Raw genomic sequence first — 13,361 nt, 5'->3', positions numbered from 1 at the left:
TGTAAACAATCATTACGCGTGCCGAGGTCATCTTGCAGCTTAGCTGCAGGGGCGGAGTGAAGGAGATACCCTATGCAAGTGGAGGCCTCCCTAAACTCTATCAAACATTTTCTTAGACTTCGCCTGAACGTGCCAGCCGACAGTTTTCAAGCAGACGCTTTCTCCTGCCAGTTGGAGTTGCCTGTACTTAGCCCGGTGTGTCAAAAATGTGCAAGAAATTCATTCATTCATTCAATGATACTGAGACCTAGTAACGTAACGACCCCATTGGTACATTGTGCCTTTGACAAAAATATCGGCATATCTGTTTATTTTATTTCTTATTTTGTTCACATGTATTCAATGAGCATAGGATAAAAAGCATATCTGATTATGTGAGTCTTCTGCTCAATAAACATAAAACAGATAATAGGCAAAGTCAACGGGAACTACAACAATAACAAAGGTTGACATTGAATAAGCTTATTGAGCATCAACAGAAGAAAAGTACTAATTGCAGAGAGAATAAAAACGAACAAAAAAAAGATAATTAACGGCAGTACAGACACAAGGCTGGCTAATCAATCAAATTCAACTAAAAGAATTTTCCAGTCTTTGAAATGTAGTAAAACACGTGGTCGAGAATTTGACAGTTTATGGATTGTGGGAGGGAGGAGTTGCCCATAAGGAGTAGGGTACATATGGTACTGTCTGTTGAGTCTGAGTCTACGTAGTTAAAGGCCCCCTCTCACTAGACTAGCGTCACGCTTGCGTCGCTTCGGGGTTCGACAACGCAGACGTGACCCCGCGGCACCTAGAGGTGACGCAAGCGAACCTAGAGGTGACACAAGCGAACCTAGAGGTGACACAAGCAAGCGCGACGTTTTTTTGGAAGTTAAAAAATAACGCAAGTGGCAAGATGCCCCAACAGTGACCCAAGAGTGACCCAAGAGTGACCCAAGAGTAACACAACAGTGACACAATAGTGACGCCAACGTGCCTTCAACAGTATCAAGGTTATATTTTGTTTATTTGGTACCAAGTATCAAAAGTAAACATCCTTTCATTATTGAAAGCTATTTTGGATACATTTTAGATATCATTTTACAGCGGTTTTTGATTCAGTTATAACAGTGACCCAAGAGTAACACAACAGTGACACAACAGTGACGCCAACATGCCTTCAACAGTGTCAAGGTTATATTTTGTCTATTTCCTATTAAAACGTAGGAAATATCAAGATTTTTTATTTGTGAAATTTGAAAATTGTTCAATAAACCTATAAACACACACCATTACACATACTTGTTGCAAAACACATAAGCGATGGACTCAAATCTGGTATATGGTTCGTGTCCATTCATTTGGGTCACTTCTTTTACTGGAAACGTCTTTCAAGGTTATCATATAACATAAGTAACATATTATGCATCATCACAAGGGAAATTATTTCGTTATAAATCTCATTTAGAGGCATTTTTATCATTTTACAGTGATTTTCATACATTGACAACGCTGCGACTTCCGATAACCTGTTCATTTAGTCTAGAAACGCAACAGTGACGCAAGTAAGTGTGAGCGCAACAGAAAATCGGCGAAAATAACACAACAGTGACACAGTGAATGAACCCCGCAGCGACGCAAGCGTGACGCAAGTGTAGTGAGAGGGGGCCTTAAGAACTGCAGGGTGTCCGTGGGAGTAGTGGGGGTGTCTGGGCGGGCTGTCGAAAAAAGATTCCAGTTCTTTTTTGAAAATACTGATAGATTTGACTGACAAAGGAAGCTGATTCCAGGGGAGAACTGCAGCAGGTAAAACGATCTTTTGTACTTTTCGGTTCTTAGGGTAAGGGGGAGATAATTCTGGTCATTTCGAAGGCTTGAAGGGGTGGAATCACGGATAAGTGGAGGTACCAGTACTTGGAGATACTTGGGCGCGAAGCCACTGGCCATTTTGTAAAGATGAATAAGTACATGCTTTTCCTGTCTGGTGGCAAGTGTGTCCCAACTCCCAACCGACCTCCGTGAAGATGCGTCTTTGATTCGTCCCCCTTAATGCGCCCGTGCAGGCCCAGGTCGCGGACACCTGTACTGATTCGAGGGATTCACAAAGTCTTTCTTGAGAATACCGCACCAGGCGACGTTGGCATAATCAATCAAGGGGCGTATCATGGCTTTGTACAGAGTTTCAAGTGCATATCTGTTCCTGTCCTACAGAACGACTTAATAATTGCAATCCACGTTCTCCGATTTAACGACGTGTTTCTCGGAGGTCTTTTCAAGGACGACCGGATGCTGTAGCCTGACCCAAAATTCCACGAAATCGTCTTTCGGAAGGAACGTAAAACGGGGTCCTATGTTCGAGGAGGCGCCTCGATCAAATATCAGCCTCATTACTCACTCTTAAAGCCCCTCTTAAGCCCCTCTTACACATAGCCGAATTTAGCTCCCGACTCTCTCCCGACTATGGTTAGGAGTGATTCGGGAGCTAGGTCGACTGTAGTCGGGAGTTAGATTTGGCTATGTGTAAGGTAGGCTTTATGGTGACGAGGATTTTACCCTAGCGACGTGACCACCATGATAGTCTTCTGGCGGAGGCAATGATAAAAATCAAGAAATCCACAAATGGCATAAGGTCTCCGAACTCTTGTTCAGCATGGTCTATTCAATTTTCGAACCATACATCCCAACATAGAACGTAATGGAAGTTGTGTAACGTTAACGAATTGTATGTAATCTGTGTGTCCGTGTGTTTGTCCGTGTTCGATTTTCTCTGTAGATGTGAAGTTCGCCCTGGACCACAATTCATCACACGATCGTACACTTTCAAGGACAACATGGACTTTCAGACCTACCAGTTCTTCTACGCTGATCAGCACTGCGTCAGCCCACTGTACACAGTCACAGCGCATGGGACAATTATTCTCAGGTAGTATAGAAAATATTTTTACAATTGGTACAACTATGAACGAATTTTGCCAGAATTCTGAGAACCTGAGCCTTCTCCAGGAATTATGGCTCAGGTTCTCCATAATGCTGCAGACTTGGCTTTGTTCCTGGAAATATCTAAATGCAACCTACATATTCATTATCCTTTGACATGAAATACTGGTTTACCGGAATTGATGTTCGAAATTATACTGGGGCCTGTTGTTTTCTTTTTCACCATCGTGAAATGAATAGCCATTGGCCAGTAGCTCTTACTGAAAGAAAACTGACATGCTGCCTTTGCATCCTGGGTGTCTGTTGTGTCGTAGATTAGTGTGTAGATTTGAAAACTACTTTAAGAGTCAACCGATCGGCTTCAAAGTTTACGCTTCAAAGTTGATGCCCACCTTTGTTGTTGTAAGCATCATGCATTATCAAAGGTCGATTTAAATATCAAAACACCCTGTCATCAGGCAAGTGTCATGGATTACTCGCGGTGGGACCGAAGCTGATTACTGGTTGGAGACTGTGTCCGTGACGTCACACAGTCAGGAGGTATCGTCCTACCTGTCAGCACGTGTCAACGCTACATGTCCGGGCTTCATCCCTCCGGACCGCCTATGGTAGGCTCTCTTCAGTACAGTGGTTTAGAAACTAATTACGGCTCTGCATTCCTTTCCTCTCAATTCTTTATCGTGTATGCCTTATAAAACCTCGTTGATCTTCAATTCTGCTTTTATTGCTCATTTTCTCCCAATGGGTTTCCACTTGTGGGCTGGGTTACTTCAAACTGCTCAAGACATTCTTTTGGAAGCAATCGCGGATGAATCATCTGGTTCTTCTCAGTAAAACTGAGTAGAGTCTGTATAATAATGAACTTGTAAACACCTTCATTGTACATATATACCCACTGGGTTAAGTACAGGTCGCAACAGAATAGTTGGCAGATACATGAAATATTTACGATGCCAACCATAAGGGGTAGGCATTCCTGATGCCGCGAGGCTTGCTGTAGTTTGAAAATGCCTGCATCTTCTTAGCAGCAAATCCGTGACATTGTTTGAGTCTTTGCGTGTTGGTGGTTTGCCAGATTTCTCACCTGTGTAACATGAAAGATAGCCTGGATACCATACCCCAACCTCAAAAATATATTTCGTGTTGGGGTCTGGCAGGATGGCTGTAGAAAGGTTCTCGAAGGCCCTTGATCAGAGGGAGGAGAACCTAGGATTGATGACCACTCACACCACAGGTAGCCAGCCACATCACACCACTGTTGGTCAGCAGGCTATCACAGTAGCGAATCAGGGACTAGATATGGCTGAAGGGTGTATTGAGTTACTTTTCAAAATAACAACAGAACGTTGTTCAAAACTGCAAGCTTTGTACCCCTGTTTGTCATGTTTAATAAACTGAGATCTCAATGAGGTAACAACCTCTAAACCAGCAAGGGCATGGGGTGTCTTATCTACAGTAACTGCTACATTTCATCTCTTAGTGGTCACTGTTATGGATTCAAAAAATACAGTTGGGGGTATTTAACCAATCACGGTTGGGGTATAATTACCTCCTCCTGATCCTGCTGCTGTTCTATTGGTGGATCTGAGGCAAAATTGAGAAGCCAGCCTATGCCATCCGGCCAGACCCCTGCACGATAGATACTTGAGATCGGGCTGGGGTTTGGTAACCAGGCTACATAATGGAGATCACAATTGTGTGTTATAGTCTTTTCGCGACAAGTGGATTCGGCTGTCTTCATTCTAATCCTGAGGACTGCTTTGGTTTTCCTTTGCCCTTTTCTCCGGCACTTTCTATTGCCACTGTTGTTCTCAGGTTTGCTGAATGCTGTACTCCTACATGTGTGACTGTAGTCACCTGTGGTATAGCTGTCTCTCCCATCCACCAATCACCCTCTGATCGTCTCGGGGATTTTATTCGGTGGTTATGGCAAATCACCGGGAGGGCCATTAACCTTTAATGATGTTGGCCTTTACCAATGTTACCTATAGGTCAGCTCAAACGATCTTGTATCCCCCAAAAAATTGCTCAGCAGTCATTAAATCGGAGGTTTTACTGAAGTATGAAGCAAAATGGTCTAGTTTGCCAGGAACCCCCCAAAATTAACGTTGATTATCTTGGGACCTAGTACCTGAACACATACCGAATCTCAGCACTGATTTGCATGATTTGCTGGTATGTTTCATAATCTTCAACTTTCATGAACTTCATGTATTTCATGTGATTTCGATTCTGTTGATTTGTTGAGCACTTCTTTTATAAATTTGATACTTATTATCTAACCAATATGGCTAGAAGTTGAAAAATATGTCTATACAAATATGTGTATAATAAAGACGGATACACTAAGTGTTATCTTGTGGAGCAACTGGTAGGGTGTTTTGGCCCCAAACCCATCCATGTGGGTATTGAAATATACGAAGAAGAAAAAACATTAATACGAATACAATATATTTCATCCATACCTGTGGTATGGGAGAAATATAAATTTTTTTTTTTTTTATTCTGTTTTCTTTAGCCAGGGTAGCCCAGCTCAGTGCATCGCACTGCTTTACAGTGGGGCCCTAAAGTCCTGTCGCGGCTACAGTGTAAACACAGTTTCTGATGCACTGTTTCCTAATACACTGCCAGAAAGACCCCAAGAGGACTACAGCTTGCACTTTTCCTTTGTACTAGGTACAACAACGTGCCGCACCAAGTCCTGTCGCGGCGCGGGGAGCGGGACTGTGCCGCCGGCCTGGACTTCGTCCTGCACGAGCTGCAGCTGCTGCGGGTGGAGCGGAGACAGGACGCACGTGATGGACACGTGACGATGGAGCTGTTCCTGGGAGACATACACACAGACCGGGCCCAGCGCCTGCTGTACAGGCCAACCAGCTACCAGCCACCGCTTGTCAACGTTGAGGTGAAAATATACATTTCTCTGTTCAACTGTTCTATCATTCAATGACTATTTGCATGGACATACCCCCCCCCACACACACACACGTGTGGTGAGCAGAAATACAAAATGAGCTATTCCACAATATTTCCGCAATATGGTATGGTCACTAACAACTTCATTGAAGGAAAGCTTAGCTCACTTAAAGGAGATCCAAAGTTCTCCTGATCCTCCCTGAAATGTTGAGTTGAACTGTGTTTATAAACCAAATACTAGTAGATGATATGTGACACGACGGAGACAAAGATGTCAGATAGTAAAGTAAATAACAGGTTATCCTGCTTTGTTAACCTTTGATTTCCAAGGCTTTGGAAATACTATTTTCAACACAAAACCTAGGGAAATTTTGACTGTGCCACGCCAGTCTTTCACAACTTGACTGTATAAAAATTGTCTGTATAAAACGCGGCCATGTTTCCTATCCTAAACAGAAAAAGAATGCTGATCGATAATCATGGCCGATGCTAGACAGGTTGTCTCGTGTTGGGAAGGACGGTTGTCAGTAACTTGTTACATTGCCTTTTTTCTGACGCTCAACCTTTTAGGGCATTCACACTGAAACCGAATTAGCAGGAATCAAGCAGAACCAACCGGAATGAAGTATTTGCAATATTCGTGCCACATTCAGGGCCGTTCGGGTGGGAATTCCAAATGGACCTTATATCCCCTTCACACGAGAAGGAATGAGCCGAAATGCCGTCAGAATGAAAAGTCTTTTCTATTTCTGGGATTCGTACTGATTCGAGAAATTCTTGCTGCATTCCATACATATATATATATATATATATATATATATATATATATATATATATATATATATATATATATATATATATATTCTTTAGGCCACATTCGGACAGGATTCGAAGTCACCCCCGTTAAACTCCAGCTCCGGCCCGCACGGTCCAGCTCTTGCCCGCACGGTCCAGCTCCGGCCCGCACTGATTCCAGCTCCGGCCCGCACGTCCCAGCTCCGGCCCACACGTCCCAGCTCCGGCCCGCACGGTCCAGCTCCGGCCCGCACAGTCCCTTTTTCATTTAAGAAATTGGCCAAAAATAAAGTTTAAAAGTTGCCCATTTTAAGGAAATTCCGAGACGTCATGCAAGACTTTTTAGTGCATTCGTTGGCTAACATGTTCGCCCATCCTCTGACCGAATATGACGGCCCAAGACCCGCTGGTTTTTGAGATTACCCCATACCTCCCGTCGCGATACCATAAGTCAGGCGCGCCTAGGCGTAGAACGCCATGGCCAATGAAAGTTTCCGCTTTACACACAGAAGGAACGCACGATCTTTAATAAATACAGATAACATGGATAACATGACTGTCCATTTTCACAACTTCAAACGGTGGTCCATTACCCGGTTCATGTCCACACATACGACTGTGTCATGTGGAATGTGGGGAGGGGGTGGAATACAAAGACCAGCACCAGTACAGGAGACATTTGAAAACAAGACATTTATCAAATCACTTCATTTTCAATGCATTATGAGTAATATTAGTCACCCTCTTTATTCTGTAAAATTACATGCTGTTTTCCTAGATCCTGTATTTTTTCTGTTTGAAACATTGCAACACATCATGTTCTGATTCAAAATGTCAAAACGTTAATGATTTTGTTTACAACTGCAGTAGCAACGAAAATACATGTACGTCCGTGCGAACACTTTCATTCATTTGCTGTATATACATGATAGGCTTCATTACATGAGAAGCATTTATCTAGTCCCATATTATTTCCATATGTTTAACAACAATCTGTTTAACAGCAATTGGCACAACCAAAACTAAAAACCTTCGAATTCTGTTACACTATACTTTCTTGAGGATACACAAACTTTTGGTCATGACCAATACATCTCATTTGCTCACCATAAAAGTACAACTATTTCCATTGTATACATGTATATCAGACATGTTAATTTGTAAGCATCTATAGATATAAGGTGATATGCATCATCCTTATAGTTATGTATTGTTGTTAGAATTGGCATTTTGTTAACCACATACAGGTAAATAGTCTCTATCATGGGCAATTTGTTAACCATGTATAAGTAAGTAGTCTCTATCATAGGCATTTTTGTTAGCCATTTAGAAGTCAGTCAGGGGCACGATGGGTGTCGCAAGAGGAACCGGGTCATGGACCACCGTTTGAAGTTGTGAAAATGGACAGTCATGTTATCCATGTTATCTGTATTTATTAAAGATCGTGCGTTCCTTCTGTGCGTAAAGCGGAAACTTTCATTGGCCATGGCGTTCTACGCCTAGGCGCGCCTGACTTATGGTATCGCGACGGGAGGTATGGGGTAATCTCAAAAACCAGCGGGTCTTGGGCCGTCATATTCGGTCAGAGGATGGGCAAACATGTTAGCCAACGAATGCGCTAAAAAGTTTTGCAAGTCGTCCCGGAATTTTCTTAAAATGGGCAACTTTTAAACCTTTTTGGCCAATTTCTTTAGTGAAAAAGGGACTGTGCGGGCCGGAGCTGGACCGTGCGGGCCGGAGCTGGGACGTGTGGGCCGGAGCTGGGACGTGCGGGCCGGAGCTGGAATCAGTGCGGGCCTGAGCTGGACCGTGCGGGCAAGAGCTGGACCGTGCGGGCCGGAGCTGGAGTTTAACGGGGGTGGAAGTGGCTTGCCGTTTCGTTTCTCCATCGAATGAGATAAAAATGTTTCGAATAATGTTGGAATGGCGCAGAATGCGGTCATACTGCAGTTAGAATAGTTAGAATACACTTAGAATACACTTCCAATGCCATTTGATATTTCTCCACTTCGAATGCACCTCGACAGTTTTTAACATGTCAGAAACTTTCGGGCCAGCCAAAAGAACGGACACAAATAGGAATGCAGTAAGAATGTCAAGAATATGTCAGGAATAGAATTTTTTTATATTAGAAAAGAATTTTCATTCCGATGGCATTCCGGCTGATTTTTGCTCTCCGGTGTGAAGGGGAAGAAGGATGTGCTTCAGAAGAATGGTAAATGATATCATTTCGTCCTTCACACACTTTACACGTGATGACAATACCTTCTGTCCAGCTATGTTTATTTGTTTTCTCAGCTGTCCTATCCAAACTGTACGACTTGTAAAATTGTCCAAGACGCAGACGAAAGACGTCCTCCAGTCTTTAAGACACGCCAGGAGTACCCATTGCATCTAAACGGGGAGTGGATCAGCATGCGCTGTGAGGTGCGACCAGAAGCGCTGTTCCTGACAAGACACCTTGTGTTCTACCCTGCTAACCAAACGTGGGAGGGTTGGTACGCTCACTACTCGGACCCCTCCTGCCGACATTCAACTTTCTCAATACATGCTAGTGGCAGTTTCACAAGGGGCGCTCGGTCATCGGTGGTAGAAGGTGGCACGGAATACATTTTTCAGGTAATTCCTCTTTCTCTGTGTGCATGTGGATTAGATTGTTTGCGTTTTGAGACTATAACACAAGAAACTACAGTGGAATCCAGTTGATTGCAAGTCGGATTGATTGCAGCGCACACTAAGCACGGAATCCCCAAATCCCAAACCAGTTCCCATTCACTCCAGTGTTAGTGACTGCGCTTATCTGCACGACGAAAAATCACAAATGTCGGATAATTGCACGAAAATTTGTCAAACATCGTCAACAAATTGACTGAAACGTCATACACAGTACAAATAAGCCGAGAACTTGGAAGATTCCAAGCGAGCTCGACGGGGTGAGTTTTGTGGCTCATAACAGAACCACTGAAAGTCTCAGTAATTTTTGCGTTCCGAAAAGAAATGAAATATTCCTTTCAACATACCACAATGGAACTAAATTTGTATTTTGAAACTCATCCAGTACAATTTTCCAACACAACCCAAAATAAGCGAAAGGATAACTTTTTTTTCGAAAACACTTGATTCCCATTTGGTAACGTTACTTTGTGGCGCTGATTTTACAGTTGGCAGTAATATGTACGTTAGCTTTTAAGTAAGTTTTTAGTACAAGTAGATTTGTTCTGTATGCGATATAAAAACACACCACAGAAAACAATACAACCGACATAAATCATAATCACGTTGAATATTTGATTGATGATTGCCATCCAGGGCAATCTGGACTTTTCTTGCTCCTGTCGGTGCGGGGACATGGCGATAGATATGAAGACTGTAGTTAAAAGGATTCTTTTAGTTTCTCCTTATGTTTTTTTACAGTTATATCGACATGTATATTCATTGATACAGAGGTAACAAGAGTTCGGAGACCTCATATCCCATTAAATATTCTGATTACGGAAATGACTTTAACATCTGCATAATCTACGCTTGCTTATGTATACCTTTGACTAGCTTACACAGGTCACAATGTTGATAATGTCACATAGAATAATTATGGCCGTTTTGCATTAAGTATACTAATCAAATTATAGACTTATTTGCAAAATAGGTGTCTGCTAATCTTCCACCACGCCATTATATGCATATTCTGCCAAAGATAGCCGCATACTAAATGTCGTGGAAATTCGTCTTTCCTTTGCTCCGTTATCCTCCTTTTTTTGACAAAAACGACCCTGCATCTCCAGAGCAAGCTACAACGGGGCCAAATACGAAAATCGGAAACACAAGTACACAGACAGGCACGCACACATGAAATATTCAGAGCTTTTGTAGATTTGATGCAAATGACTTACGCATTTACGTAATGTATGCATAGTGATGACAAAAATCCGTTGTTCCTTTCTCCAGTTATCCTGTTTGGAATGTTTCCACTCTCTATTGTAGCATCAGTTTTTCCAAGACGGCATAGGATCTCCATAATTCTTTGTTTCATTTATCAGTGAATCATCATACGAAATATTACCGAGCCAATAGCGTCTTACTACTCAGGTTGGAACATCTGCTCAAATGGACTCCGCCGAATCATGCTCCACACAATAACCGAATCATGCTCCACACAATAACCGAATCATGCTCCACACAATAACCGAATCATGCTCCACACAATAACCGAATCATGCTCCACACAATAACCGAATCATGCTCCACACAATAACCGAATCATGCTCCACACAATAACCGAATCATGCTCCACACAATAACCGAATCATGCTCCACACAATAACCGAATCATGCTCCACACAATAACCGAATCATGCTCCACACAATAACCGAATCATGCTCCACACAATAACCGAATCATGCTCCACACAATAACCGACTGCTGCTTGCAGGTTACCCAGATGAGAGTGACCCCACAGGACAGTGACACGACGTCGCTGCTGAATGTGTTCCACGGGCAGGGGTGTGGGGATGGTGGGATCTGGCAGATCGGACGAGAACAGGACGTTACCAGCACGAATGGGTGTGTGGCATTGGGCATCACACTCCCACACATAGGTAACAAACTTTCTTACTATCCTTTACCCATATTAATGTGGTAATTATATTGATTTTATGTCACTCTACACCACAGATGTATTTGGATGAAATTTGATATTGTTTTTATATTTCACCAATCCACACCATAGCCATGTATAGCCATACATTGTTTTTGTCGTTTCTCTTTCATTCTTCTTCTCTTGTTAAATCTTCAAATCGATCCATCTCTGTAAAATGACGTTATTTGGACATGATGAGTGGGGAAACAGTCGGTGCGTAATCAATGCGCTTAAATAATCGGACGTGTTTTTTTTTGCGATTTGAATCGTTCCGCGATCACTTTTTGTACAACAGCAGGTACTAGGTACTCTGTCACTCTTTGCGCAAAAGCAGAAACAGTTCCGACGTATGGATCATTCATTGCACAACAGCAGGTATCACTCTATGGTGACTCTTTGCACAAAATCATACTGAAATAGCTCCGATATGTATCGATCATTCATTGTACACAAGCAGGAATCGCTCCAATGTATCGATGACTCTTTCCACAACAGCAGGTATCACTTCATGGTCACTCTTTGCACCACAGCTTTACATACCTCATATGGCTCGGGAAATATCATAGGAATATGGTGAATAGAGAGCCAGGGAATACTACTTCGGTCTCCAGATCAAAAACTAAGAGGAGACAATTCAGCCAGCCCCGACCAATCGAATGAGGATGTTCATCGGGAATCGGTACAATTCTCGGGAAAAGGGGACATTACCCCTGACATTCCCGTGGAATCGGCCGTTGTTTAATATGAAGAATTGTTTCCTCTGTAACGCAACCAACTACTCAAATCAACATGTCAATAACAGTCGGAGCCGAACCTCTGCTTGGTGAGTATATTTATCTCATCTGCAGAGAGCTTATAAATGTAAATGTCTTTGTTCGTTCATGAGTTTGTATTCCTTTCCAGAGTATGAACTATTCGACATGGAGCGAGACATGTACGACCGTCTTCTGCTGTACATCGGACAGAGACCGAGCGACGGCACAAGTCCGACCCATCCTGCCCGGCGGGCTACGTCGTACCAAACACCGCTCGTGCAATGTCTGCCTTCCATGGACACTCCCGACATAAGGACCAACATGGGCGATAGTAACATTTCTAGACGTTGTACATTTAACACGGTCCTTGTTTGTCTATCTCATGCTGTGTTGTATGTATTCAGATGACCGTCGCGCTCCTTGTGTATCGAGTTAACGTTATTGCTTTGTTTGGTGTCAATATGATAAGCAGTACTAGTGACAACTAATCGTCTTGAGGAGTGAGAAAGGGAAAACGCATGCTGTCAGTCATAAATTTTGACAGGGGTATTCAATGATAACGAAAATGAAGTATATAAGAAAGTGAACATTTTGGGGTAACTTATGCACACAATAGTACTATTTTCTATTCTGTTCTATTCTACTATTCTATTCTATTCTATTCTATTCTATTCTATTCTATTCTATTCTATTCTATTCTATTCTATTCTATTCTATTCTATTCTATTCTATTCTGACGAAAACTGGTTGATACCAGTTGAAACGTCTGACCGTTTCCAAAATCATATCCTGGAGTAATTGCTTTTTTGGCATATTCTATTCTATTCTATTCTATTCTATTCTGTTCTATTCTATTCTATTCTATTCTATTCTATTCTATTCTATTCTATTCTATTCTACTCTATCACTACATTATTTGGGGGGGAGGTTGGGAGACCCATGTATTGGGCCAGCCCCAACTTGAAGATGCTCAGTTTTGGTGATGTGACAACATGTGGTAGTAAGCTATTCCATTCCGTTATAGTCTTGGGGAAATAGCTAGCTCTATATGTGTCTGTTTTACATGAAAGAGTAATGAACCGGTATTGGTGACCTCTTGTGTTTTTTTATTCCTGCCGTGAGATAGCCGTGGATTGTCGATGGCGGAGACTTAAAGTTACTTAACAGACATAAACTAGGATGCAACTCCTGGATCCACAAATCACTACTTGTAGTTATGAATCACTGGTCAAAATACCTCGAGAGGGGGGAACAGTTGGACCAGTGTCTACTTTCCTAATTACAGAAGTGTTCTATTTTAGTCACGGCAGGAAGCAGAAAGCAGTGATCAATGGACAAC

General features: G+C 42.5%; 1 protein-coding gene across 1 annotated transcript in view; it reads left to right on the top strand.

Annotated features, from left to right (window-relative positions):
- LOC118417830 (protein APCDD1-like) overlaps window positions 1-12,721 on the top strand; it is an 18,135-nt gene extending 5,414 nt beyond the window's left edge. The window contains exons 3-8 of the mRNA XM_035823577.1: window positions 2,756-2,905; window positions 3,378-3,527; window positions 5,596-5,824; window positions 8,929-9,249; window positions 11,061-11,226; window positions 12,171-12,721. Of these exons, the coding sequence (XP_035679470.1) occupies window positions 2,756-2,905; window positions 3,378-3,527; window positions 5,596-5,824; window positions 8,929-9,249; window positions 11,061-11,226; window positions 12,171-12,430 (1,276 nt within the window). The 3' untranslated portion in view covers window positions 12,431-12,721. The remainder of the gene's footprint in view (window positions 1-2,755; window positions 2,906-3,377; window positions 3,528-5,595; window positions 5,825-8,928; window positions 9,250-11,060; window positions 11,227-12,170) is intronic.
- Window positions 12,722-13,361: the final 640 nt, after the last annotated feature.

This window comes from Branchiostoma floridae, chromosome 6 (genome assembly GCF_000003815.2).
Source record: "Branchiostoma floridae strain S238N-H82 chromosome 6, Bfl_VNyyK, whole genome shotgun sequence".
Taxonomy (NCBI): domain Eukaryota; kingdom Metazoa; phylum Chordata; class Leptocardii; order Amphioxiformes; family Branchiostomatidae; genus Branchiostoma; species Branchiostoma floridae.
The sequence above is the reverse complement of the archived record's forward strand: the minus strand, read 5'-3'. Positions and strand labels throughout refer to the sequence as shown.